A 26,963-nucleotide genomic window follows, 5' to 3' on the forward strand; every position below is an offset into this window, starting at 1 on the left:
ATTCCCCTCGCTCGGCCGGGACTTCCCCCGTGCCCACGGAGCCTCCCGCTCGCCCCGCTCCCTCGCCCCCGGGTTTCTCCCCCCGCCCCCGGTGCCGCTTCTCCCGCTCGCCCCTGCCGGGGTTCCCCGGGCAGCGCTGCCCGCGGGGCCGCATCCCGCTCTGCCCGCGGCGGAAAGAGCTCTCTGCAAACCCGGGGTCCGCCCCCCGAGGGCGGAGCGCCGCCCGGCCCGGCCCCAGCCGTAGAAAAAAAAAAAGCACCAGCACAGGCGGGTCCTGCGAGCTCTTAAAGGCAGCGGCTGCCTCCTCCCCCGGCGGGGAAGGCGGAAGAGCGAAGCCGCTGTCTTGGTTCTGCTCCTCTCCGGGGTTTTATGCACCTGTCCGGACTCCTGCTCGCCCTGGAGAAGGAAGAGAAGGGAGCTGCCCCCGCCATGTGCTCGGTGAGCGAGGCTGGCAGCACAGACCCCTTGGTGACACGCTTCAGGCAGGTGGAGGAGACGCTGGAGAAGCTGCACCGGGAAAACAAGAGCTTGAAGAATAAAGTGCCTCGATACAACGCGCTCTGCACCTTGTACCACGAGTCCGCGCAGCAGCTGAAGCACCTGCAGCTGCAGCTGGCGGCCAAGGAGGCGACGATCCGGGAGCTGCGGGGCAGCCTGGCCCGGCAGCGGCAGCTCCCGGCGCCGGGCGGGGATGCGGCGGCGGGCGCGGAGCCGGCGCGCTCGCTGGTGGAGAGCCTGCTGGAGCAGCTGGGGCAGGCCCGCGACCAGCTGAGGGACAGCGAGCGGCTCTCGGCGCAGAGAGTGGAGGCGCTGAGCCAGGTAAAGCCGCGGGTGCGCAGGGAGGGCGCAGCATCGCCGCCCCTTTCCGCGCTGCTCCCTCAAGAGCGAGGCACTTTGAGCGCGGCGGCGGCGGTGCGGGAGTTCTGTCCCCGGAGCTGGGAACAGCTTGGGGGGCGCAGGAACCGGCGCTGACAGCGGGGCGGCCCCGGAGCTGCGAGGGTTTGAGCCCCTTCGAGCGATGCCCGCTCCATCCCCGGGCGCCCAAAGCAGGTCTCGCCTTTGGGTCTAAAGGTAGCGCCCCTTGCGTTCAGTTCAAAAAGGCAAACCGTAAAGTCCTAAAGAAAAAACTTAGCACGGCACTATAGATCTTCATGCAACTATTTTCACAAGGAGAAAGAAAAACAGTAAAAGAACTCCTTGAATGTATCAGATGCAACAATTTTGTTCTCAAAGATAATCAGCTAATGCCACAGATTTTTCTATTAAAGAGTTTTGGTTAAAGTGCTCTTAAAAATGGATTTTTCTATTGACAGTGAGGTAGCACCTTCACATATAAGAAGTAACTGACAAGTCTGGATTATGTAGAGATAGATTTAGGGAAATCAGTATCTCTCTTTACAGAAAAAAACCTGAAAACTGCATCCTTCCCCATCGAGCACAAGTGCTGTTTTGCTTACTGTCATTAAGACTTTCCCAGGTTCAGTCTGAAATGCTCAAAGATTTTTTAAGCATTTATTTCTAGATGAAGCTGCATGAAGTAATTTCCAAATTGAGCAGCAGTACTTAAAACTGAAACAAGTGTTTTTGTCATAAGTAATCTCTTGACCTAATGCTTACACAAAACATTTTCCAAATATGACACTCACCTAAAATACATTTTAAAAAGTTCATGTTTGGAAATTTGTTAGATAATCTCACTGACACTTTGCAGACAGATGGCAGCCTGTGGTATCTGAACATATTTGAAGAGCTGATGCTGAATATCTTTAAAGGGGAAGTTTAGCATTCAGCATGACACTAAAGAGTTTAAATTTCAGTAATAAGAACAAGTGCTGTTTATGTATGTCAGATGTTAATATTTATTTCTGGAAAGAATTAAATGCTATGCCCAATCAGAACGCTGAATTTGGCACTAAATAATAACCAAATTAAAAAAAAGGACATTTTTGTGAAGCCAGAGGCCAGTGTGCTGGCAAAGAGTGATCCCAGTGATTTGCAGCTGTATTGGCACTCCTGAGAACTGGAACGATAGAGCTGAGGTTGAAGCTGTCTCATGGTCTGCACTGGCATCCAGAGATCCTCGATTCTGGAGGAGCAGTGCTGCAGAGGTTTCTGGTACCAGCATCTCATCTGCTACTTCTTGAGGGTGTGTAAAAAACCAACTTGTTTGTTTACAAAGTCAGGACCGGTGCCTCTCAGGTGCATGGAATTACAGGTGGTTTGCACCAGTCATCAAGCAAACCTCTTCCTTTTCAAACCCCTGCAGAGGTGTTAATGTGGTGTGGATGATGCCACAGAGCTTCCAGTAGGACAAGGAGATGCAGAAACAAGGTTCACAGTTGTTTCCCAGGCCTGTGTCAGACCCCCTCACGTACCTGGGAGTCAGCTGTGGTCAAACTAGAGCCACTGCTGCCACAGGGATTTTATTTTCTGCTTGTTTGTCCTTACCTTACCATCCCCATCCTTTCCTAGGTGGGAAAGTTGCTCTGTGTGCTACCTCTGCTTTGTCCTTGTGACAGTGCCAGGCAGTGAATACACTCCACTGGATTTGATGACTTTACAGTTCCATTTTTTCTTTTGAGGAAAATCTCTATTATCCGGTAGTTTAGTGTGCAGGACCTGTAAGTATTTTTCAGTCTCCACAATTATTCATCTTAAATGACTTTGTTTCTTGTTACTGTTGCTGCTGTACAGTCATAAAATCTTCCTGAATTTTTGCTGCTTGTTCCTCCATTCTACTGATTAGAAAGTGCTTGCATGGCTGCCTGAGCAGTTCTTGTTTGGTTGATCCAACAGTTCCAAGGTCTTGTGATCGTACAGAAATAAAAATGGATTTAGGCTACTTTTTAAGTACTTTGCAAGGAGTACAGGAGCAGTAAGGAATTACTGCAATATTGAAGGCAGTCTTAGGTACATTTTGGCTTTTGAGTTTATTTTGCTTTTAAATAACCTCCCCTCCCCCCTCTGTTTAGGAAGTGCAGAAGTTGACTCAGCAGCTAGAGGAGAAAAATGGAGAGATACAGCAGATGATAAATCAGCCTCCATATGAAAAGGAGAAAGAAATCTTACGACTGCAGAAGACCTTGGCAGAGAAGGAGAAGGCTCAGGCCACCAGTGATGTTCTGTGCCGTTCACTCACTGATGAAACTCACCAACTTCAACGCAAATTAGCATCCACAGCAGAAATGTGTCAACATCTGGCAAAATGTCTAGAAGAGAAGCAAAGAAAAGAGAAGGGGAATTCAGATGACCAGATACCTACAGAAAGATCTAATCAGGTACTCTTACAGCAACTATGTGTGTCTTTGAAGTCTTATTAGCTCCTGAGATGTTAATTACAATATGATAGCTGTAACTGGGGAATGGTGAGAAACAGCCCTTTAAATAATTTCATGTAGGGTGTTAAGACTGCCATGGCAATGGTAAATAATTCAGCATATCTGAAATTTAGGATGGAAGAAGCTGTCTACCACTTCAACTTTGGCCATCTCATCATCACAGGCTTTTTTTTGGAGAGGAGAAGAACTTGAGAGGTTTCATCCAGCCTCAGCAATTCCATGATTACAGTTCTTCCCTCAATACACAGGAGACAGCACCTACCTTATACCACCCAGGCTGCTGTGCAGCACTAGATGGTGCTGTGATTTTGAAGCTGATCTCTCCTGATTACTTGTTTAAGTATCAAAATCACAAAACAAAGCAGAGATATTTCAAAGTAGTATTTATATTAAGAATTCTGTTACACGTGGTCTTCTTGGGTCAGGATTTGGCTTTGCATACGTAGTACAGACCTACAGAAAGTTGGTTAGGGGAATATGAGTCAAGGTGTCTTGCCTTCTTTCTTTTTCTCTGGGATTCCCCCTGGCCTCTGAGTGCAGGGCAGTGCTTCTCTTCAGGAGGGATGTTTAAAAAAAAAGCTTCATAATAGGACAGTGTCAGAAATGCTGCTGCAGGGCACAAAGAAACACCTGGACTTTGGTGTACTTTGCTAATGGCTGTTGAGGCTTCAGTTAAAGTCCTCAGCATGGGGTAAAGGTAGGTCATCATTCTGTTGTTCCAGAAGTCCTGATGGCTGAGAGTCATTAGGTAATTCATTAAAACACCATAAGGAAATAACATTAGCAGTGCTGCCTCTAGTAACAGATCAGAGCATTGAGTAGGGTGCTACAGACAGTTCTCACGAAAAAGAAGAATTCTGACTCTTACTGCTACACCGTGATAATACTGTTTTTCACATGACCACTCATCTGTGCTGTTGTGATGAACTCTATTCATACTCACCCCTGCTTTCCCAAATATCCCAGAAGTATTTCCAAAGAAAACTTACATTAAAGTTACTTGTAAGAAATAGAGGTTGAGTAGATAGAAGAAAAAAGGACTTTTTAAGGGACTTGAAGTGTTTGGCATTATCATATTTTACAAGTAATTGATAGACAGGAAACTTGATTGACTTTGATATATGCAATAAGCAGCTAACCTTGTACAGTGGGGACTTCCCTCTTGAAGAGGAGAAATTTCAGATGCCATTACTAGCTGATTCTAGGGAATTTTGCACAAAAGTGTTCTATATTACTCATGTACACCGGGGTTTTTTTAAGCAGATGTCACAACTGTAAAAAAAAGGTATCATTTTAGTCAATTATTTAGCAAGCAGGGTTTTTTCCCCTCAGTAATTTCTTCCTAGTACTGGCCAAAATTGACAGTAATAACAAAGCAAGATGAAGGCATATCTGTGCCTTTGTCATGCATTCTCTCACTCCAGACAAGTAGTTTTGCAAGGAGTTTGTGCAAACTCGAACTCTGTTTTCATGAGGTCTGTTTGATAGCAGTACCAAGGTCATAAAAACGTAGATATATGTCATTACACAGTACTTAAAAAAAAAAAAAAAAGATTACTTCCAGTAAACAGCACAACCAAACAGCATCTGAGATTTTTGTGTTAAAGTAACACCTAACTTTATCTGAAAATTACAGCTTTTAGACAATGAAACTTCACTTCAGGCTCTTATCTGCAACCTACGAGATGAAAACAGGATGTTAAAACAAAAAGTAGCTCACGTGAGTACTTTCATTTTGTTACAGATTTGTTGAGTATTTTGTATTAGAGTAAATTTGGAATAGATAAGGTCTGGTTAATCTAATTACATGGCAGTTTAAAGCAAGACAGTTTTTCTTAGTCCTTTCAACATGGCACATAGTTTTTGTTCCCTTAGCAGAGAGCAATTTATTGTATAATTTTTAACATACTGGGTTTTTGTTGTTAAAAATACAGCGTGGAAGAAACTTTTCATGTTCCTTCCATGGATCAGTATTCCACCCCAGAAGAACAGCACTGTGCCCAGGGTGAACACCAACCCCTCCCTTTCCGCATTATTTATTATTCCACATTATTTAATACTTCCCTTACCACATTATTCAATACTGTCCCTTTGGATTGGGAGATGGGAAAGCTGCTCATGAAGAGTCTGCACAATCATCTCCTGCTCTCCTGTACAGTGACTTACCCACCTTCAGGGGGTGAGTCAGCGTGTTACATTATCCCCTAGAGAATTTTGGTCCTGCACATATAGACAGCCCATGAAAGCTTGGAAGTTTGTGTCTTCCTGTTCTTCATGCCTCTCCCGGATAAACTTTCAGGTGGAAGATTTGAATGCAAAATGGCAGAAGTACGACGCCAGCAGGGATGAGTACGTGAAGCGACTCCACTTGCAGCTGAAGGAGATGAAGTCACAGCTGGAGCAGCACCACGGGGGAACTCCAGCACAAAGGAATTCTGACCTGATGCACAAGGAGATATTCCGGTTAAACAAGCTCCTGGAAGAAAAAATGAATGAGTGTGTAAAAACCAAGAGAGAACTAGAAGACATGAAGAAGGCCAGTGAAGGAGACAATGAGCGCATACAAATGCTGGAGCAACAGGTGATTAAGTTTATTTTTCCTAGAGATGGGAATTCTTTGTTTCTTCCCAGACCACTGAAGTCCAAGGGGGGGAAAATGGGATTTCTTTTTTGGACATTTGCCTGTCTGTGCACATTTGGCTATACAGTTACTTAACAACACAGATTTAAAGGGAACTCCCTACTTAAAGAACCCCATGCAGTTCTGCTGGCCTTAATACAGAATATTAAAGATCTGTAAAAGAAACACAAACACCTTTGAAATACAGATATGATGGAGAAGATAATGCTGATATTCTGGGAATAAGCCAGAAAGGAATCATAGTCTCAGATTTTCAATCTAACTTGCCAATGCTCTAATTTATAAAATATTAACATATTAATTCTATTTCAGGTCCTGGTTTATAAAGACGATTTCACATCTGAGAGATCGGACAGAGAACGAGCACAGAGTAAAATACAAGAACTTCAGGCAGAAGTTGCATGTTTGCAACACCAGCTAGCAAGAAGACAGGTAAGAAAGCAGCATGCTCCTTTTATAATTTAAGCATGTCAACAGGATTTGGAACTAAAATATACTTTAAAATATATTTTTAAAATATCTTAGTATTTCTAAAACAGTTTCAGCTCCGTGCAGCTATCAAAAACTTTGATTGTTTCATAGTCAGTTCTGGTGGAGATGCTTCCCAGTCCAGATATAATACCCCTTTCCAGTCCCTTTTTCTTCTACTTTTGGATCAACACAGGAAGGGTGGATTCATAGAAGGCAGAGGACAGCCATGACTCTTGGCATCTTTAAAGTAGCACACTGGCTGTATTCTGTGTTTTCTACAAATCCTCTTTACAACAATATTAACACTGCAAAAACTGATTAGTAATTTATTTACAAGTCCTCAGATAAATATTTGAGTGGTGTTTCAGATAAAGGTGATAAAAATATCACCCGTTAAAGAATTTATTTTTATTGCATCTTTTTCAAGAGCTCTTCTTTCTCTTTCTAGGACTCAAGAGACACAAGCAGTCATTTCAGAGTTCACGCTGGTAACCAAAATCATTTGTACGTTCAGACAAATGTTGAACATCTACGAGGCAACAGCCCAGGCCAGACAGGCACGAGAAGAACAAACTCACAGTCTGAACAAGCTTCTCCTCCTGGGGACAATGGAAACCTGGGATCTGAAGGCAGGGCACAGGGTGAACTCAGATGCCCTCACTGCATGAGGTTTTTCAGTGATGAACTCAGTGATGAATTCCTCAAGCATGTTGCTGAATGTTGTCAGTGACCACAGGATGTGAGGGGTGTAAGTCAATCACTACTTCTATAGACATAGAACTTGCTTTATACATATCTCCTACAGTCCTAAAACAGAGTAATTCAAATGGAGAGCTCTGGGGAATTAGGAGGATGAACAATATCTACCTCTTGCTTGATTTTGCCTTCTCTTGGACTGTGTGAAAGGCTTCAAGAGAAAGCAAAGTGTTTTTCTGAAGAATTATTTTTGACAGCTACAAGGAAGGCAAGTGTAATGGAGATTCTACTACAAACTAAACTGAAACCTACGGTGGTAGTTTAGTTTCAGAGTGCAGCTTGACTTCATTTGGGTCTAATTCTCTACCACAGTCTGATGGCTTGTGAAAAAAATTACTGAACTTGAAATTTTCCTCCTCTTCCAAAAAACGTAGGCTGAAGAGCAGGAAGGAAGTTTTGGGCAGAAGATAGGAAAAATCTTATTGCGCTTTATCTGGATTAAAAGCGAAAGTATTTTCTTGACTCTTGAGGCTGAACTTTCAAACATCTCATCTGAAAATCCTTCCGTTTAACTGAAATCAGAAGAAGTGAAGAAAACATAAAAGGGCTGGTTATTGACTAAAACTAGCCTGCCTTTTTTGCACAGAAACAAGGTACAGGGATATTTATATTGTCTGTGCCATAAGTATCTATCTTACAGATTTGTAAACATGTATTTGTGTAATTATTGATCGTATTCCTATTTGACCTAAGGATTATTTTTATAATAAAAGCGATCGTGACTTTGCTTTACTACATTAGTAAAGGGGTTAAAAAAATCTCTTTTGGTGTAAGTATTTAAATGAGAAATAGTAACTACTAAGGGCTAATTAAATGTCATGGTTTCAGATATGAGTTATTTCATTACTTTAGTGATAACCAGCTTCTCAGACTATTTTCAAACATGTTGAAGAAAAAAATCACTCCTCATGTCTGAGCAGAAGATTGACATTTCAGAGGCATAGGAACATATTTAACGCCCTACCCTTCCAGACATGTGACTATGTCAATGCTAACTTAAATTTCTTCTTATCCTGTCTGCACTGAAGAGAGCTTCAACAAATAGCAGGGGACTGATTTGAGAAGGAGTATCAGCAATTAGAGTGTACAAATGGAAGAGTGCCACAGGTTTTTGCAGCCTTGGCTCCAGGTGTTTCTCACTGTGTCAGAGCAAGAGTTAAGGATGGGATAGAAAGTAAAGGCCTAGTCAACCATGACACTTCATAATTAAAGAAAACTTACTTCGTGTAACAGCACTCCTGTCTTCTGCTTTGCTTCATTCCCTCTTCCACATTTCAAGAGGAATGTGGATAGTTTTCTGGATATTTCCTTTACAGGATCCTGTTTTAGCCCCAAAAGAAGATGATGGTTTATGTCACTGTTGTCTCAGGTGGGATATTACCAAAAGCAATGCCTGGACCTTGCACACATCAATGGTTGCTATTAATCTAATCTACAATGACTGCAATCCTGTGATTCACTACCAGCTTGTTATTCCCAACACAACATGCAAAAACATAGAGAAAGTGTTATTTTTTCTTTTTGTTTTGTGACCATTTTTTACATTGCCTTTTAAAGTCTTAGAGATCAGATTCAGCTCAGAGAATATATGCTGAGAAACACGATTAAACTTCCTGTGGCATAAGCTAATCTTATTTTTTTTTGACTGTTCTCATTAGACAAGCCTGGTTTACAGTTTCGGTGTACAGCAATGTGATAATGCCAGTTATTGATACAGCAAAACAGGGACTTGATTTTTGTACTGATTCACACTAGAAGACACTTAAGAAAACAAACACAACAGTAAAGTAACTTAGGTCTTGACAGTACCTTTTCTTAATTGCATTGAGATGATGACTGCTTTAAAGTTTAATGTCTGCTATAGGTTTCCATTTCTGTTAATCCCTGTGGATATAGTTGGATAGACTGACCTAGAATAAGTAATAATAACTTCTGATAAGAAATAGATGGAGGAATTAGATAGGAGAATATGCAGTACACAAAAATTAATAGTGCCTATTCTTGTGAATTTAAATTCTGTGAATTAGTCCCTAGTCAAAGCAGAGGTTAGTTTCACACTAATCCTGGGAAAGGAGAGGCTTCAGTGCTGGAAAACTGGATGTAACTCCAGCAAGGGTAACACTGAACCAACAAACAAAAACAGGTGAAGTTACAGATCAAGCACAGATTACAGCTACCACACAAAGCAATTAGTGCAATAAATGAGGACTGGTATTTGGCTACCTGTGGCATAAATCTAGGACACATCTGCTGGTTTTCTGTACAAAAATGCCTCTCTTCACATTGGTGAAGTCAAAGGTTTGACTTTACCTCTACTGAGGTTTTTTTATGGGTTTTTTTTTCCCCAGCTGGTAAAAAGCATGACTGTTTCTTGGTCTGGCTTAACCAAGAAATGTTACACTATGAAGAACTACCACTGTCTTACATGCAAATGTTTGTTTCAGGTGATGGGCCATAAACTATTGCTCCTAAGAAAAGTTGTCTGTTATGCCGTGCTTTGACTTTTACACCAAATTCACTGGTAGGTCTCTTGATAAAACACTACAAAAGCTTTACCTGCCCCCTCCTTGCCAGGCAAAGCATACACTCCAAGGCATCCCCAGCAACTGCCACCACTCCTACCTTCACAAGTGACATTTCTCAACTTGTAGACCAGAATGCATAAAACCTGTCAGCTCCACTATGCCAACACTGAAGTGAAAGTGGCTGTGATTTTCCAGCATTTTTGAACCCTTGAAGTTACAAAAAGCTCCTTCTGGTCTCACACTGGTGCTCTCTTTTTGGATGGTTGTCCAAACAGAGTGTCTCGCTTGGTTGAATATTAACGGCAACCCAGCTCCTTTCCTAAAAGAAAGCAATAAAGGCATAATGAGTAAGAAAGTAACTGCATGTAGTGAAAGGAACTTCAGTAGCATAAACTTTATGAACTTTCATTATCCATTTGTACTACACTCGTTCACTGAAACACACATCATCTGTAAAACTGCAGAAAGACATCCTCACACAAGAGAGTCTTGAAATCATACAGAAAAACTGTCTGACTGTATGGATGGGGCTCAGTTCCTGATTTGCTGTATTGGTAACAAAAGGCATCCAAGAGAAGTGAGCCCTGTTTTCAGGCAAAGTAAATGCCTGTTTATTCATTCAGGTGAGCACTGCCCGTACTGCAGTGGCATGTCAATACCAGACAGAAGGCAGACAGAGACTCTGCAGTTCCACAGAGGCTGAGAGCAGGCAGGATAACTGCTTCTTTTGGGACTTGTAGGAATGTATTTTAACATATTAAAAGCTGCCAAGATGGATTTGCCCAATTACCCTCATGATTAATCCCTTCTCCTAAAATTTCTCCTTCACCAAATGACCACTACTCAGTTTTGCTCTCCAAACCAGTATGAGTCCAGACCCAGGGCAACTCAGCTCCTGAGGATCTGTGTCACCTCACCAGCAATGAGATTTTCAGACTGTATAATCTCCAACTGCTGGCAAGCTTGTTCTCATTTCTCCTGGACCTAATTATAATGCACTTTGCTTGGGATTTTAAAGTAAAGGCTGTTTACTAATAACCATGCTGGTTGCCAAGCAGAAGTGGGCCCTTAGCACACAATCACGACAGCAGCTGTAGGCAACACTGACTCACTGCATCTTAGAAAATACAAATGCAAGAAGCCTCAGAAGTTGGTACCTACCCCAAAAGGCCCAAGGGATAAAAGATCAACAATAATGCTTGTTCCTGTAGCATGGGCAGTACAAAGCTTAAAAGGTTTCTCAAATAACATGCAACTTCTAAGTCAATGTCTGCTTCGGGCTTCAATGATTTAGGATGTCACGTCTTTTAAAATAAACCTTAAATGATGCCTCAAGATAACATGCTCACTAATAATAAAACCAGCTACAAGAATAAAATTTGTTCAAGAAGCAGATACCTAGGCTCTATGCTTTTTTTTAAACTTCCATTTCCTGTGGCTTTGCTGCATGTGTATATATAGAAAGCAAGGGAAATTCCAAACAAGATGCCACACCATTATACTCAGAACAGCAGTGCTTCTCATTCTAAAAAAGGGAAGTCTCAAATGCTTTTTCTACAAAATCTATGTGAATTCAAAGTATGCTGTAGTAATATTTCATAGTACCATGCTCCAGTAGCTATCAGCTGGGACACAGAAGGTGTTTCAGCTAAAAACCTAAAGTGTAAGAAATGCTTATGAAGCACTAGGTTAGCCCAGCAGGACCTCAGCAGAGCAATGGGATATAAGGCTAAGCACTCCTGCCTTCTTACCTGGTGCCTCAAAATCTTCTCTGAGGGCAGAGCACAGCTCAGCACCCGCACTGGAGTGTTCACTGAGGCAGCCTGTCCTGACCTGAGGGGTCAGGGCTCCAGCAAAGTCAGCTGGGGATTTACAGGGTGCCGCAGGAACTGCTTACTCCTGGAAGCAGCAGCCATCCCAAGTGGCACAGCACTTGTGTCTCCACTCCCACTGCTGCTCAGCGCGTTATTCCCCTTTCTCACTAGTCCACTTTTTACCCCTCCTTTTATGCTTGTCGGTAAGAAGCTGCTGGTGCAGGAGCACTCCACAATATGCGAAGGGTGCATGGTGTCGACAGTGGCAAACAGCCTCCCTCAGGAGCTTGAGATATTCCCATGGCACATGGGGCTCAGGTATGGAGAACACTGAATCAGAGGGGGGGTTTAAGAGAGGTGATTTTGGTGCCTTCCAGAAGTGTGCACTCAACCACACTCATTGCCTCACCACCCTTCCCCAGAGCAACCCTCCAGCACATCTTCTGGAGACCTGGCTGATGGCTGGGCTGAGATGAGAAGGGCAGCTGGCTGCTTGTGCTGACCCCCACCTCCTGAGGGTCACAGGAACTCACCTTGCCTGAGGCTTTCACCCTCTCCTTTCTGAAGGAGTGGGAGGGAGGAAAGAGCAGTGGGACCCTGCTCCCCCCATCCTGCACCCATCAAATCTCTTTGTCAAATCTGTCTTCATATAAGAACCATTTTAATTCTTTTTTTTTAACTCATGGGCAGATACCTTGTTTACACACAAATATCACAGGCCAATTATACAGGAGGGGCACCAGGCAACCTGGTATGTTCCCCACCAGCTCTTTGGCCAGCACTGGAACACCCCATGCCTTGCTCAGCTTCTTGGTTCCTTCTGCAGACAGGCTTCCTTCAGCCACGTCCCAAAATTCCCCTGCACAGCCCAAAATGGCACATCTGAATGGAACAGTGGGTTTCTCAGCTCCACAGCAGTCTGGACTTGGGCAATACCCAGTTACTTTCTCTGCTGAGACAAGATCCTACACTATGGGAACAGTGCCTTGATGGCACCGAGGGCAAGGTCATGAGCTGTCATCTCCCTCCAGCTGTGCCCCCGCAGCCCTCCCTGGGCTGTGCCAGCTGCAATGTCAACCAGCCAGCCACCTGCACCACCACCTGGGCCCTGGGCTGGGAGGAGAGCCTCAGGCACACAGACCAGCTCTGGGAGCAGCCCCATTGTGGCTGGTCCCACTCACAAAAGCCTGTTTGTTTCCTGCCCAGTGCAAAGCAGGCAGGAGGTCTCAGAGCATGCTACAACAGGGCAGGGTCTCCATCTCTTTTAGGACTCACAGGTGGGGAGGTGAGAGATGCTCAAATCTTGGACTAATTGAGCCCAGCTCATATAACAGGGAAAATGAGCAAAGAAAGGAGCTCAGACACACACAGAAGAATCAGCCTTCGTTCTACCACCACCACATCTCAGGAAAATTCAGACCTCCAGAGAGGCATGCAAAGGTCCACAGACATTCGAGGAAAAAACATCACCTACCAAGAGAAAGTGGGAGCCGGTGGGATGCAAAGTGACTCATGCACACACAGTTGAGCACAGCCTAATAGAGCATCCTACTCCTCTTTCCCACCACCTGAGCTTGCCCTCAGTGATGCAGATCTAATTTAGTGATTCTCAGCTCCTCTTCTGACCTCAGCACTGAGCACCTGCTCTACCTTCTGCAAGGCCTGTTCTTACTTCCTCAGGTGGAAAGACAGAGCTTGTGTCACTCCCAATCACAGCAGGCAGATGGGAAGCAGACATCTATGGAGGAAAAGGGATCTTCCTTTGATCCTGGCTGCTGTCATAAGGGGTGTCTCTACCCTCCAGTCTCTCTCTCCTGAGCAGTCCACTTACTGATTATCAGAGCCCACTTTTGCCCTATTCCAATCCCAGTCAAACACAAAAATGGTTCTTGGGGTATTCACCATCAGTTCAATGTCACCCAGAGCCTGTGACACTGGCCAGCCCAGCTGAGTGCTTCTAATCACAGAGCTTGGCCCCAAAAGCACCATCCAATTGCCCTTTTTGCTTCTTTGAGTACCTCTTCTAAAAGCAATGAGCGGTCACTGGAAGGCGTTTCAGCACCAGCAGTAACATTACTTTCCCCTGTGGCAATTTTTCAGGGCCAGTCTTCTTGCAAGAAAGACACTCCAAAATAAGCAGGGCACAGGTGGGGCCTGGTGGTCTGCTTGGCCCAAAGGGGAGGGTTCTCTGACAGCCCAGGATGTTTCTGCCACGTGCAGGAATGGGGAGGATGGCCGTGGAGCACTTGCCACTGAGCAGAGAGGGTCTGGGAAGGGGAATAAGGTAGAATTTGTTTTAAAGAAACACCAAGGCAAAGATATGGACTAGACCAGAGCGTTCCAGAGAATAAAGTCTGTGGCTGAGACCAGAAACCAATGTGGGGCGCAGGCAGGCTTTCCCCTCCCACACAAGATCCATCCTTTGATAACCAGGTACGGAATCCCCTAAACTCTCGGCATGGTGACAGCTCCTGGGGACAGTGGAAAAAATTGATGAGCACAACTACCTCATCACCCAAAGAATGAGTGACAGCTTATTTTGTGAACTGTTTTTAGGCTTTGTTTTGTTGCACCTACACACACTGGTTGCGTGGCACCACGCCCCCTCCTTCAAAATGTCAGAGTCTTCAACTCCTAACAATAACCACTGAGGGGGAAAAATAGTGTGTGCTGGCCAGGGTAACTCCTGTGCAGTGGGGACTGTACTGGTCTGGCCTTTCTCCTCGACTCAGGTTGCACCCACCTTGCCCTGAATTTCCTCCTGGTAGTATCTCCTTTGATAGACAGTGGGCAAATATTAATTTTTACCTCTGTAGTTTCCAGGTGACTCTCTCAGGGAAAGTTTAGTGGAGCTTTAATCTTCCTGAAATGGCAGCAAGACTGAATAACCACTTCCTCTTAGCACAGCTGAGGAACTTGAAACGTGCGGTTGTTGCAAAAGGGTGTGAGGACACTCTCCCTCCTGCTTTGTCGTATTCTCCTGCGTGCACCAATGTCACTTGTTACACACACTGGGCAGCAACAAGGTTGGGAAACACTTGAGCAGTAAAAGCCACTCTGACAGCCTGGAAAGGCAGGCAAGTGCTACCTTTTACTCCTCCCTGCAGTCAGCTTGTGCCTTTGCATGCCCAGCAGCTGCAGACAACCTCAACCAGGCAGTCACCATAATCTATACCTGGACCTCTTTCATAGCCTGGGCAACTGACTGATTTTGAGCCAAGCCCCAAAAGGATTGCCTGCACTATAGGTACTTGCAAATATTTCTGTTTTGCTGCAGTAATGCAAAAACAAATAGCAAGAACAGACAATAACTTGCAACAGGTGTTTAGAAAACCGGTATCTTAGGTTGTTTCTGTACCCAGAGGGGCACATAATGCTCCCAGTATCCACAGAAAAGGACCCCAATGCTTATAAGAAGAAGCTGGGCTTGTGTAACTCTTCAGCAGATCTTCTGAATCTGTGAGCAGCCTTCTACAAGGTGGGGTTCATGTTCTTAAAAGGGTGAACATTAAAATGGCTCGTGTTTGACTGACTTCCAAAGTTCCAGTCTCCTCTATGCAACTTTCTACTTAAGAAAGGCGGAGGGCTGCGACTTAAGTTGACTCCTTGTCACTTGCTAAGTGACAGCACAGGGACAACCCTGAAGTATTTCTAGAGACGGTGCTAACACAAACCATAACAAGCTTTGTGAAAAGAGTGTAACTGTTTTGACGCCATTCCAGTGAGACAACTCAGTAATTTAACGGAAAAAGCCCTGAGCTGGATACACTAAAAATCTCAGCCTCAGGTCACCCGTACAAACACTTTGGATTGTCACAGGCTACAGAGCCTCCATTGAGGCTCTCCTTTCCATAGTTTTCCACATTATTGAACAGTTTATCCTCCCCTGGTTCTACACCTGAGTTCTTTTAGCCAGTTTTTGCCAGGCCCAGCAAGTTCCCTCCACGTGCGTTTTTTGGCAGCCACAGATTTCATGTGCCCAGGCTGAAGAGGCTACTCTGGGTCTTGATGCACTGCTGCAGTTTAAGGCTGTGCCCACATTCAGAGATTGCATAATTAAATAATTACAGTGATCATGCAACTTTTTAAGTGCACTATATAAATAACAAAACAAAAACCCCCACCACCTTTGAAAGCTATATTGACTAAACATCCCAGCTATAGAACACAGAGCAAGTCTCCAGTTCACCCAGGCTCATCCTATCGCCTGTCGTCCACTAATGTGGTTCAAAATATGCCTTACTCAATATATACCAACACATCATTAACACGTATTTCCAAGCAGGCATGGTTTGAATAGTGAAAGTTCAGCTACAAAGGAGTTTAGGGAGCACCTGTAGTAGCAACACAACCTGTAAGTCACCAACAAGCTGTTGAGGGCTTTAATGAACCAAACCAGTACAACCTGTAGCTATGCAGTTGTTTATCCTGGTGCAATTACTCCAGCTCCTGACGCAATGGCTCATGAGTCAAGATGAGTATTATCTACACAAGAGGCTGACAGTCAAAGCAAGCAACAAATTCAGACTCCAAGGTATGCAGATCCTTCACATTTGAAAGCCAGAATCTCTTGGAAGTAACATCTGGGGACTACAGGTCTGGAAAATACCACACTGTGTGTCCTTGGGTTTGGGATTTCCACTCCAGCTCTGTAAGCAAGAGGTCAAAGAGGGAAAAGGATAATATAAACACAAGAAAAGGCTCTAAAAGCTTATGGGTTTGGAAGCCAAGACTGACCATAAAGGAAGGGACTTTTAGGAAATAAACAGCAGAATATCTTTTAAGCATCCATTAAATCAATAATGGAAAATTCTGCATACATGCAGAGTACTTCAGAGAAAAAGACAAGGGCATGGAGCCAGTACCTAAAGGAAACACAGAAAGAAAGAAACTTACTGGAACTTCTGAACAAAGGCAACAGGTTTAGGCATGAATTATTTGCCTAAGCCAAACTTATGACTATCACAGTCAATGGAAAGTTTTCAAAATCCTCAGAACAGCTGAGCTTGGGAAGCGGAAGGCCTGATGATCATGTAGTTCAACATCCCCTGCTCAAAGCAGGGTCAGCCAGAGCAGGTTCCCTGGGGCTGTGGCTATTTCAGGTTTTGACCGTCTCAAGGATGAAAAGCCCACAACATCTCTGCACAATCTACCCCTGGTTCAATCACCCTCACAGTAGAAAAGGTTTTCCTTATGCTTAAATGGAATTTCGCATTTCAACTTGTGCCCCCTTTCTCTCTTGTTTTGTCACTGGACACCGCTGAGAAAGGTCTGGGTCCATCTTCTGTACTGCCCCCACATCAGGCATTTATACACATTTGGAAGATCCCCCCCAAATCTTCTCTTCTACAGGCTGGGCAGACCCAGCTCTCACCTCTCCTTGTTTGATGGGTGCTCCAAGGCCTGAACTATCCTGGTGGTCCTTGGCTGGACTCTCTCCATGTCTGTCTTATACTGGGGAGTCCAGAACCAGACTGCTCCAGATGTGTCTCACTGGGGCTGAGCAGAGGGGAAGGATCCTCCCCCTCGACACGATGGTAGTGTTCTGCCCAACAGCTGCCACCTTTAGCACAAGGGATGCACCACTAGCTCATGTTCAACTTGCCTGCTGGCAACTCCTGGGTTAACCTGAGCTCGAGCTACTCGGCAGCAGTCAAAAAACAGAGAAATGAGTCTGGTTTTTATCCTGCCCCTCGTCTCTGACCCAAATCCTGAGACAGATTTGATGTATTTATTTATTAACTATCACATTCAAAGTATTCAAGACCGACACGTAAATAAATAACCCATGGAGGTACAGAGGAGACACTAAAACTTCAGCTAAAACACTAGACAAGGACCCTTTTCTCAGGAATCAATGCTGAATAATCAGAAAAATGGCACACTTAGCATGGCTTTTAAAACAAGCACTTCTGGAAGTGTTCATAGGAAAGATGACACAGTCCATTGTTGGCAGGATGTATGGTGAAGAGGAAGGAAAAAAATCTTCCACTTAATTTTGGCAGACTATAAAAATTCCTCAGTTCTAAAGCACAGGCTTATTTTGAAAACTCAGCCAACGTACTGACAGAAAATGAGAGAGCCTTGAAAACCTGGGAGGTCTAATGCAGGAACCCATTTTATAGCTAAGGTCCCCTAAATCACAGCAAGTTAAAATCCTTACAGAACAGTTTCACTACACATACGTTAGACTGTATGTTCTTCTGAAACTCACATGTGTCCACACTGCATTAAGGACCCTGATATTGAACCGAAAGATGAAAACAAAAGGAAGGGCTTGGACTCTGAGTAAGAGAAAAGGACTGAAACCTGATAGAAGTGCAGAGTTCCTGCTGTTCTTACCAAAGTCAGTTGTAACAGACCAGAAAACACAACGAGCACGAGTGATAACAAGGGACCGTGAATTTAAACAAGGGATTTGTGGGATACATTAGGTTTTTCAAAGTAACCAGGCTGCTTCTAATCATCAAAAAGTTAACCATTAAAAAAAAAAAAAAAAAGTTGATTTTTTAAAAAGTCCCCAAAAGAATCAATCTTGTTTGGGAAGTAACGGATGAAACTCCACAAGCCCAGAAAGGACAAGCATCTTAAAAATGACAACAAACTGACTTCAATCTCCCCTCAAAGGAACAAGCAGATGATTTTTAGGTGCCTACCTGACATTAAGGAGGTGATTTATTCCTGACAAATTCATGTTGGCTGCTACTCATGGTTGAACTGCTGACTGTTTGTTTCCTCCTTTTTCAGTGTAACAACATCCTGGTGAGCTGAGGAAAAACAGTAGATATCCTGAAATATAATGAGAATTTCAATGTCTTTTTCATGTGACATTTCCGTAAGTAAACTCTGAAAAACATTGTTTTTAGGGGTGCAAAAACTGATGTGGGAGAATATACCAGCAAGGCTCCTTAAACATTGGTCCTGAACCTAACAATAAGATATTTTCATTATTGCTTGGGGATGCGACAGAGAAGACGTATTAAATACATGTGCAGATCCCAAATGCAAATAAGGTGTCAGTGCATAGGTGAAAAGAATCAGAATGGCTTTGGCAAATAGGTGGTTTTGGAAAAGCTGGCAATTTAGCAAGTACAGACAAAAATTTGCATTGTTTGAGGACAACAACTACACAAATATGTGACAAGGAATCACTAATGGGCTAATTCCTCAAAAAGGATCGGAGGCTGGATTGAGCCACAGGCTGCTGTGAATAAACCAGACATGAAATTGCAGAGAATAAAGAGAAGAGCTGTCAGCTGGATGTGAAGAAATCCCTCTGGTCCGCTTGGGGTTAACAAAGCACAGCTGAAGTACCCCAGTGTGATTTGATAATTGTACATGAAGAAAAATCTGGGGGAAAAAAAAATTGGACTAAGAGCCACAGAACTTCAACAAAACAATAAAATATGACAGCAGAGCAGAAGGTTGAGGGAGGTCTGGCTCCATCATTGCAGGAGACAAGGAAACCATGCAGCCCACTTCTAGTCTTTTCAGTACAGCAAATGTTATTTGTTTCCCTGATTAGAAAACTCCGTGCAGCATCCAGTTGGTCCCTAAATATACTCTACCCTGTTTTCCTTCCACTGTGCTGTGTAATTCCCTGCTACAAGGAGCCTTTGCAGCCTGCTGCAGCTCTGTGTCACCTGGCAGCCCTGCCCTGCTCTGTGGGAGCATCTCTGGGCCAAGAACAGGCATTCCCAGGGATGGAGCAACTCATCCCTCCATTGGGAGGACCACATACTGAGGAACATATGCACAAGCAGCTGCCTCCTGCCATCCTCAGACACAATGTGCATCGCAACTTTTGCAACAAACCAAAGGGAAACGGCGCTGTGCGCACCCCGCCACAGCTGCTCACTACATTGTCTGCAAAGGATCTCCAAAATCCATGTATATACGTGTGGCAGGAGAGAGTATATTTGACTAAATCACGAACATGTGTGCATCTACATCTGGTGGTAGGGCAGGAACACTTCCTGCTGCAGGGCAGTGCTCTAAGAGACAGGCTGTTCGGGAACGCCTCTTCCATTCTGTCCTGCTGAAGATTTTCCACTACATACAGAAATCCTGACAGGGGCTCAGACAGACAGTCTGGAAGGAGGCCTGAAACTGACTCACCTGACCTGCAGATGGGCCCACTCTTAACCTTGACCTTTTGGTTCACACAGCCTCTTTCTTTCTCTTTCTCTTTCTTATCTCCCCTGGTAGAATCAACAGTTCAACTGAGGTTGAGTTTCAATAAAAGCTTTTTGCTTCTGCTAAGTTAGCTTGCTCCAAAACCACCAGCTTTTCAAAACTCCCAGCTATCTCCAGGCCAGGTACTTTCACTTCTTTCGTTTGAATCTCATTCAGATTTCATTGATTCCTCAAATATTTTTATTTGGAAATCACTTGATTCCAGGTTCTGTAAAGTGCATATCTGGGAGCTGCATTACTTGCATGCATCCTCTAATCCAAGGACACAAAAGACAGACAAAAAATTTTGCATTCCCATTACACTAGTCAGGAGCAGAGAAATTATAAAAGCCATGATTCTTCCAGCTTCCTAAAGCCTCCAGCTACACAGACTCTAGTTGTGCTTTCATGAAACTGCACATTTAGAAGAAGCTGAAATCACTTTGCAGCTCTACAGCCCCTCTTTGTGCCCACCTCCTCCCTTCTCCACCCTTCCAGGCTTAACCTTTTGTTCCTTTTTTCTTGGCTCCTGCACAAGCCTTTCCATTAAGCACCACCACCTTAGGGATGACTGAAATACGGGCTCCTATTGTTGGACTCAGCAATTGTGTCATTTGATCAATTTATACCTTCCTGCTCCTTGACACAGTGGTAATGAAGTCACCTCAATACATTTAATCTGGGCTGGGCTTTAATCAGCACCAGTGACTAATGTAAAACAATTGGAAACTAGAAAGAGAAAAGAAAAAAAGGTACACTCCCTGTGCCAACCCTCTATCTGTAATAAAAAAAAAAAAAAATCCCTGATAGAAGTGAACAAAGTTCCTGGATTTTTAATGCCTGGATCCAATTTCTCAGGCTCCGCTTTCTAGATGCCAGCCTCACAGCAGCGGGTTTTAATAAGAATCTAATGGTGCTTAAGGCTCCTACTGCTGCCTTAAAACACAGCTGAGACTGGAGTGATTTAACATGCAAGAAGCTTCCACTGCCAGGGATGGCTCAGCAGCTCCAGCGGAGCAGCGATGGGGTTTCACCGTCCACGGTGCGGGTGAAACGGGTCAGCCCGCAGCAGGATGCTGGCGGATCTGCAGCAGCAGAATATGGGCCAGCTTTGGAGCTTCCCAGTACCCCCCAGCCTGTCCAGTTTGGTGTTGCTAAAAGAGTGCCCAGCATTGCTGCAAACAAAAGACAGCAGAGAAAGGCACTGAATTTATGGACAAAAAGATGAGTGGAAGGGCGGATGTGGAAGAACAGCTGAGAAAGCAACCCTGGTTTTGGCAGGGCCGGTGAGAACGGCATGTCTGGCTTTACCTCCTGCTTCCCTGCAACGTATCCCTGCCAGATGGAGGTGGCTGTAGGAGCTGGGAACAGCCAAGGTGCTGCAGACACACTGCTACTGCCACCTCCCAGCTAAAGGGAGGCGCCTCTGGCTGCAACCAGGTGCTCGAGCTTCAAAAACAGAGGTATTGCATACCCGAAACCAGGACAGCCACAGGGCTGTCTCTTCTGACAGAAAAGGGAACACTTGCAAGGGCTAAGAAAAGCAAATGAATAGGGCTGAGGGTCAAAACAAAAGAGAGAAGGCCAAGGGGATTTTGTCTGACAGCAGTGAGTTGAATGCCAGGCAAAATCTTCTAGGAAAAGAACAAAAAATCAAGCGAAACAGAAGAAAACACAACAAACACTTAATGTTGACTTTGTATTGCAGCCCAAATACAATATGACTTCACACAGAGACACAGCAGAGGGGCTTGAAGGTAAGAAAATCCAGCAGAAATGGAAGTGAAACACCCAACTAAATTCTGATGTCATCTTTGATATTATTTCAGGACAAGGGTTATAGAAAGATGATATCTTTCACTGGACCTTGGATCGAACTCCAGACTTGAGTCCAGAGAAGGGCAGTGGAGCTGGTGAAGGGTCTGGAGCACAAGTCTGATGAGGAGCAGCTGAGGGGGCTGGGGGCTTTCAGCCGGGAGAAAAGGAGGCTCAGGGGGGGCCTTACCACTCTCTTTCAACTGCCTGAAAGGAGGTTGTAGCCAGGTGGGGGTGACAGGGTGTGGTCTCCTCCCAGGTAAACAACAGGAACACAGCCTTAAGCTGTGCCAGGGGAGCTTTTGGTTGGACATTAGGAGGAATTTCTTCATGGAAAGGGTCATTAGACATTGGAATGGGCTGCCCCCCTGGGCAGGTGATGGAGTCACATCCCTGAAGGTGTTTAGGGAAAGAATGGGTGTGGCACTCAGTGCCATGATTTGGTTGACAAGGTGGTGTTAGGTCACAGGTTGGACTCGATCTCAGAGGTTTTTTCCTACCTACTTGACTCTGTGATTCTGTGAAAACAGCCATCCCTCCACTTCAGTTTGGTCTGAAGTATTTTCCACATAATAAATGCAGCCTGAGCCATCTCTCTGGGACAGCAGAATCGGTTTTACTTGTGGTAAGGCTGAAAAATTACTTAAATTTCCCTTCCAATTTTTCCAAAAAAAAAAAAAAAAAAGAAAGAAAAAAAAAAGAACAACTGTTTCAGAGTAAGATCAGTGCTTCAGAATATCTTAAGCTTATTTTAAAAAATCATTAAAAGCTTCAACAATAGTGCTCCAGTAATTTTCGAATATCACCTTCCAGAGCTTTCCTAACAGCTACATTTCTTAGCATATATGTGGACTTTCCAGTACACTTGGAAAGTGACCTGGTGCCCAAAGTTTTCATAGTATCTATGATACCAGCACATATCATTGACCTTTAAAGTTTCTTTTTGTTTCTACATTCCCCCAAACGTAGTTCAATTTAGTAAAGCCAATTATGAAACTCCTCAGTTGTTGCAAAAATCACAGCACTTTCCATCCCTTAAAGTGTATTTTTGAGAAGGTTTTTGAAATTGAATTCCATGCATGCAAAATAGATTGGACTGTCAGGATCAGCTTCCTGTTTTGTTTCAGCTCCTCTTCTTATAATCAGAAGAAGAAAGTGATTTGCTTTTGTAATGCTGGGAATTATTGATATTCTCAAGCAGAGCTCGGGCGTGTTCCTTTGGAATCAGAAAAGAAACAAAAACAATTTTAGGGAAGATTTTCCTTTCCATTTCTTAAGAGTCGTGTCATTTGGGAGGGGAGAGAGGGAAGGAAGGAAAACAGGCATGGAACTTGGAAAGGACCAGTATAATAACAACAATATAAACCCATCCTCTTCCTCTCTGGCAAGTCAGCTTCTGTAAAAATCACAGAACCTTGTCTTAACTGATATGGAATGGCACACCACTCCAAACAGTCTGAGCTGGTGCTTGTAGGCTCTCTTGTGAGTCATTCAGGAAACATTAAGTCCTTGGCTCTATCCAGGTTAGTTTTAAGCTGTCTGAACAAACCAGGGCAGGGATCAGGTGCCACGACAAAGACAAAGCAGACAAAGCAGCTGGCAACTGGAGAGAGAAACCAAAGACATTGTACTAACTTATAAATCCGTATCTCATCACCACTGTACAGCTTGGGTTGCCTTCTAATAAATTACATAAAGACAACATACAAAATACATCAGAATGGAACCAAATAGATACAGAAAGGCTTGAACCTAAGGAAAGATTAAAAAAGCTCAAACTTTTTAAGTAGGAAGAAAAATGACTGATGGGTGAAGTTTATCAAATCAGGAGTGAGCAATGTGGTGAACAGAAGATTAGTATGAGCTGCTTTTCATAATGAAGGGATTCAGTATCAAGTGAAAAGAAATCCCCAAAGAAACCCAACCCAAAAGGTCATTTCATAACAAAAGGTATAATCATACTTGGGAACTCACTGCCATGGGATGTTTTGCATGGCAAAAGCATAAATGGATTAAAAAATGATCTGATGAATTGAAGGAAGAAAGGTTTATTTGCTTTTAATCACAAGTGTGGATGACAGGATCTGGCTCAGGAAGTCCTTAAATCACTAACTGACGAAAGCCAACAGGGAATCCTCAGGGAAATTAAATTAGAAAAAGAACAAATACACACTCATCAGTATATTATTTGTTACTGCCCTCTGTCAGAGGCTGCTCCTAGATTCTTTATCAATTTTCATATTCTGGCACACACAGAAAGTGAACAAACCTTTGTACCTCTTCTTGTTCTGGGAGATTCCTACAGACATTCTGTCTTGGCCTGGGAGTTTGTAAAATTGATTTTAGTTCTGTTCACTCTAGCTGTATCTGGGAAACTGACACACAAGAGATAAGAAACCAGATTCGTAGATAAAGCAATTCATTTTGATGACTGTAAGTCATCTGCTGGTACTCATGTAGCACCACTACAGCCCAGCTACAAGGTGTCCAACATTGTGTAATGCTCTTCTGGATCCAGAGGTCCCTTTACCCACCCTATTTCCATAAAACATAGCAAAAGGCCCAATCCAACTGAAAGGACAGACATCCCTATGGTACAAAGCAAGCAGAAATAATCAGTTTCAGGCCATTCATCTACCTTTCTTCCTTCCTTTAAAATCCCTCAAAGAATTCTACTATTTATTAGAGACAACCCAAGACCTGAAAAATTACCAGCTAGATTTTCCTTATTGCAAGCCACCTTCAGACAGTTTGTCCAGCAGAAGAAACATTTTGGTTAGTGTCTGCCATTCAGCAGAGTGTTTCCTGGCACTATCAGCACAAAGCGCAGAGTCCAAAAACCTCCAGTTTTTTACCACTGCTTTTAAAAGGGACTTTTTTGAGGAATTAATTGTAATAGCTTTACTATAAACACATCCTTTGGTGAAGGCGCTTGGAAGCAGTGCCCTTTACAACAAGTATGCTTTGACTACAGTCTGATTATCATGGAGTGGTTTGGGTTACAAGAGATCTCAGAGACCACAGAGATCCCCTGCCACAATCAAGGACACCTTCCACTAGACCAGGCCGCTCAAAGCCCCACCCAGCCTTGAACACTCTCAGGGAGGGGGCACTCATCACTTCTCTGGCCAATTATGTATCTTGATTATTCTAAAAAACCACAGAAGAGTTCAAAGATACCTGTGGCACAACACATCCCTCTCCACCCATTTAACAGAGCTGTACAGTCTCTGAATGAACTAGAGGAACCTAAACCTGAAATTTTTAGTATGTTCCTCAAATCCTCCACCCCCAGGATTTTTTCTGTGAATGCCCACTGAATAACCTGGAGGAAGACACATGTATTGTGGTTTCCCATCTCTGCAGCAAAGTGAAATTCCCTTTGGTTAACCACCTGCTAGCTGTATAACATGGCATTTGTTTCACAGTGAACCTTAACCGAAAGGCACACAGACACCACAGCTGTGTTGGGTTCACACAACTCCACCACTGGAGATTTTTACTGTTGAAAATCCAAGCATTTCGCATCTATCTGCTTGAGAAAAGGAGCTGCTTCCCTGCAGTTCCCTAAACATGCCCTCGCTTCACCCCACCAGTTTTACCCGGGTACTTTTGACCATGACACGCAGGCGCGCAGAACGTTCACTTCCTTCTCCGGCTGGGTGAAATTCCCTGATTTCATCACACACAACCGGCTCTGACAGCCAGGACACCGCACAGGAAGCCAAGAAGCTCCCTTGTTAACGACAGCCCGAGGACAACCAGCTGCCTGGGAAATCACAACAAACAAACACTTTAATTTATTCAAACAAGATTTGCAAGCAGCCATGCACGTGCGTGCGTACAGAACACATTTATCATGAAACCTGAGGAGACAGACAGAAGAAGTGTTTGCTGCCACAGCTACAAACTTTTCCTAGAGCATTGTGTTTTTAAACTTTCCACATCACAAAACCTTGCTGAAAATGGGGAGCTGTCACCCCATCCAGCTTAACTTTTGACCATGGGTTTTCAAAGCATCCCAGGAATGAAAGTGCAGCACTAGAATCCCAGTAGTCACTTCAGTACCATAATGCCTCTACGTTACTTAAATTGACACATATTATACCCATAATAAATAGGCTAAAAAATCCTTCTAGAGTTAGGAAGAACCACCTCAAATGATGTATTTTAGTACCGACCTGGAGAGAAACCACCAGCAACATCAGGAACTGAAATACTGAAATTGGGGCTGAGGAAACCTAAGGGTTGGGGTGGGGTTTTTTTTGTTATTTTGTTGTCTGGGGTGGGGGGTCCCATTTAAAAAGCTTTAAAAACATCTGCGCAGCGAGTCAGAAGAGCAGGAGGGGGTCTTGAGGTGTTCACCTTTAAAAAGCAAACTACCAGCCACAGGAACCTCATGCACAAATACCAACTGCTTGTGTTATTACCCTGCTACCTACTGCTCGGCAGGTCTGCTCATGTCTGCTCAGAGAAACCAGGAACAACATCTCAGCAGCATTACTGGGATCACAGAGGGCCATACACAGCTCTTCATTCCTGGAAGATAAAGTGCACCTCTGGAAGGGTTCAAAATAGCATCTCTAAACACACCAAGGCAACATAACGTTGCAGGGGCAGTTTCATTGATCCAGAGAGCTAACCAGCCTCCCCCTCTCACCAGCCTCCTCTGATTATACAGGAACAGGAAAGGATTTCCCACATTTCCTGCAAAGGAACGTGGAACGTCACTCAAATCTGTTCCCAAAGTAGGACTACTGGTGTCCAAAATAGAATCCCTGAATGTTAAAGGCTGTTGCAAAGCCATCGACATTCGTGTAACCCCAAAGGGCTGGCGTCACTCTGTATAACCAAGGGGACTTACAAACAATGTGGAAATTCCATCCTTAAGTCAGTGACTGCGACATCCTCTGGCAGTTTTCATCACTGGTACCTCACGCCAGAAAAAGAAAAGAATCTTTTATCTCAGAGGGGCCTCTTTTACAGCTTGTTACTTCAACTCTTACATATACAGTTTTTTTTTTTTCTGGTTCAGTGTGCAGCCAGAGGGCCAAGAGGCTTTTCTTTCTCCTTTTAAGAAGATTTTTAAATTCTTCTGGGTTTTCCCCCCAGTCTCCCCATCCAGAAACTGAATTATGTACCTGCGGTCAGAGCTGCCATGTGCCAGACATTGTCCTGTAGTCATGCGGCCAGTCTGCCCCATCACACAGCCACGTGGGTTGTGTCACCTCTCCTGAACAGATTCCTGGCGCTGCCTGTCCACTCTCTGCGACCACGGACTGCTTGCTGAAAAATGCAGGACCACAGACAGCAGAAATACAAACCATGAACGGGCTTCAGATCATCCCTCTGAGATCATATTCAGCCCATCCTCCTGAGCCCCCGAGACAGAGCTGTGAAGGCTTTAGAGATGTAGGGCAGTGCTGAA

At 44.1% G+C, this 26,963-nt stretch overlaps 1 protein-coding gene across 1 annotated transcript; it reads left to right on the plus strand.

Moving 5' to 3' along the window:
• Positions 1 to 325: 325 nt before the first annotated feature.
• Positions 326 to 9,098, plus strand: TNIP2 (TNFAIP3 interacting protein 2). The gene is made up of 6 exons (XM_066185274.1): positions 326 to 819; positions 2,973 to 3,278; positions 4,975 to 5,058; positions 5,638 to 5,919; positions 6,292 to 6,411; positions 6,899 to 9,098. The coding sequence occupies exons 1-6, from the start codon at positions 370 to 372 to the stop codon at positions 7,178 to 7,180; spliced, it is 1,524 nt and encodes a 507-aa protein (XP_066041371.1). The 5' UTR covers positions 326 to 369; the 3' UTR covers positions 7,181 to 9,098.
• The last annotated feature ends 17,865 nt before the right edge of the window (positions 9,099 to 26,963 follow it).

Source organism: Chamaea fasciata, unplaced genomic scaffold (genome assembly GCF_029207755.1).
Source record: "Chamaea fasciata isolate MVZ Bird 193981 ecotype frontalis unplaced genomic scaffold, bChaFas1.0.hap1 SCAF_6, whole genome shotgun sequence".
NCBI classification, from domain to species: Eukaryota; Metazoa; Chordata; class Aves; order Passeriformes; family Sylviidae; genus Chamaea; species Chamaea fasciata.

Excerpts from the sequence above, each read along its gene's own strand:
- TNIP2 (XM_066185274.1), top strand. The coding sequence starts at position 370 with ATGCACCTGTCCGGACTCCTGCTCGCCCTGGAGAAGGAAGAGAAGGGA. Across the intron at positions 5,059-5,637 it reads TAAAACAAAAAGTAGCTCAC|GTGGAAGATTTGAATGCAAA; the intron begins GTGAGTACTTTC and ends ATAAACTTTCAG. Across the intron at positions 5,920-6,291 it reads TACAAATGCTGGAGCAACAG|GTCCTGGTTTATAAAGACGA; the intron begins GTGATTAAGTTT and ends ATTCTATTTCAG.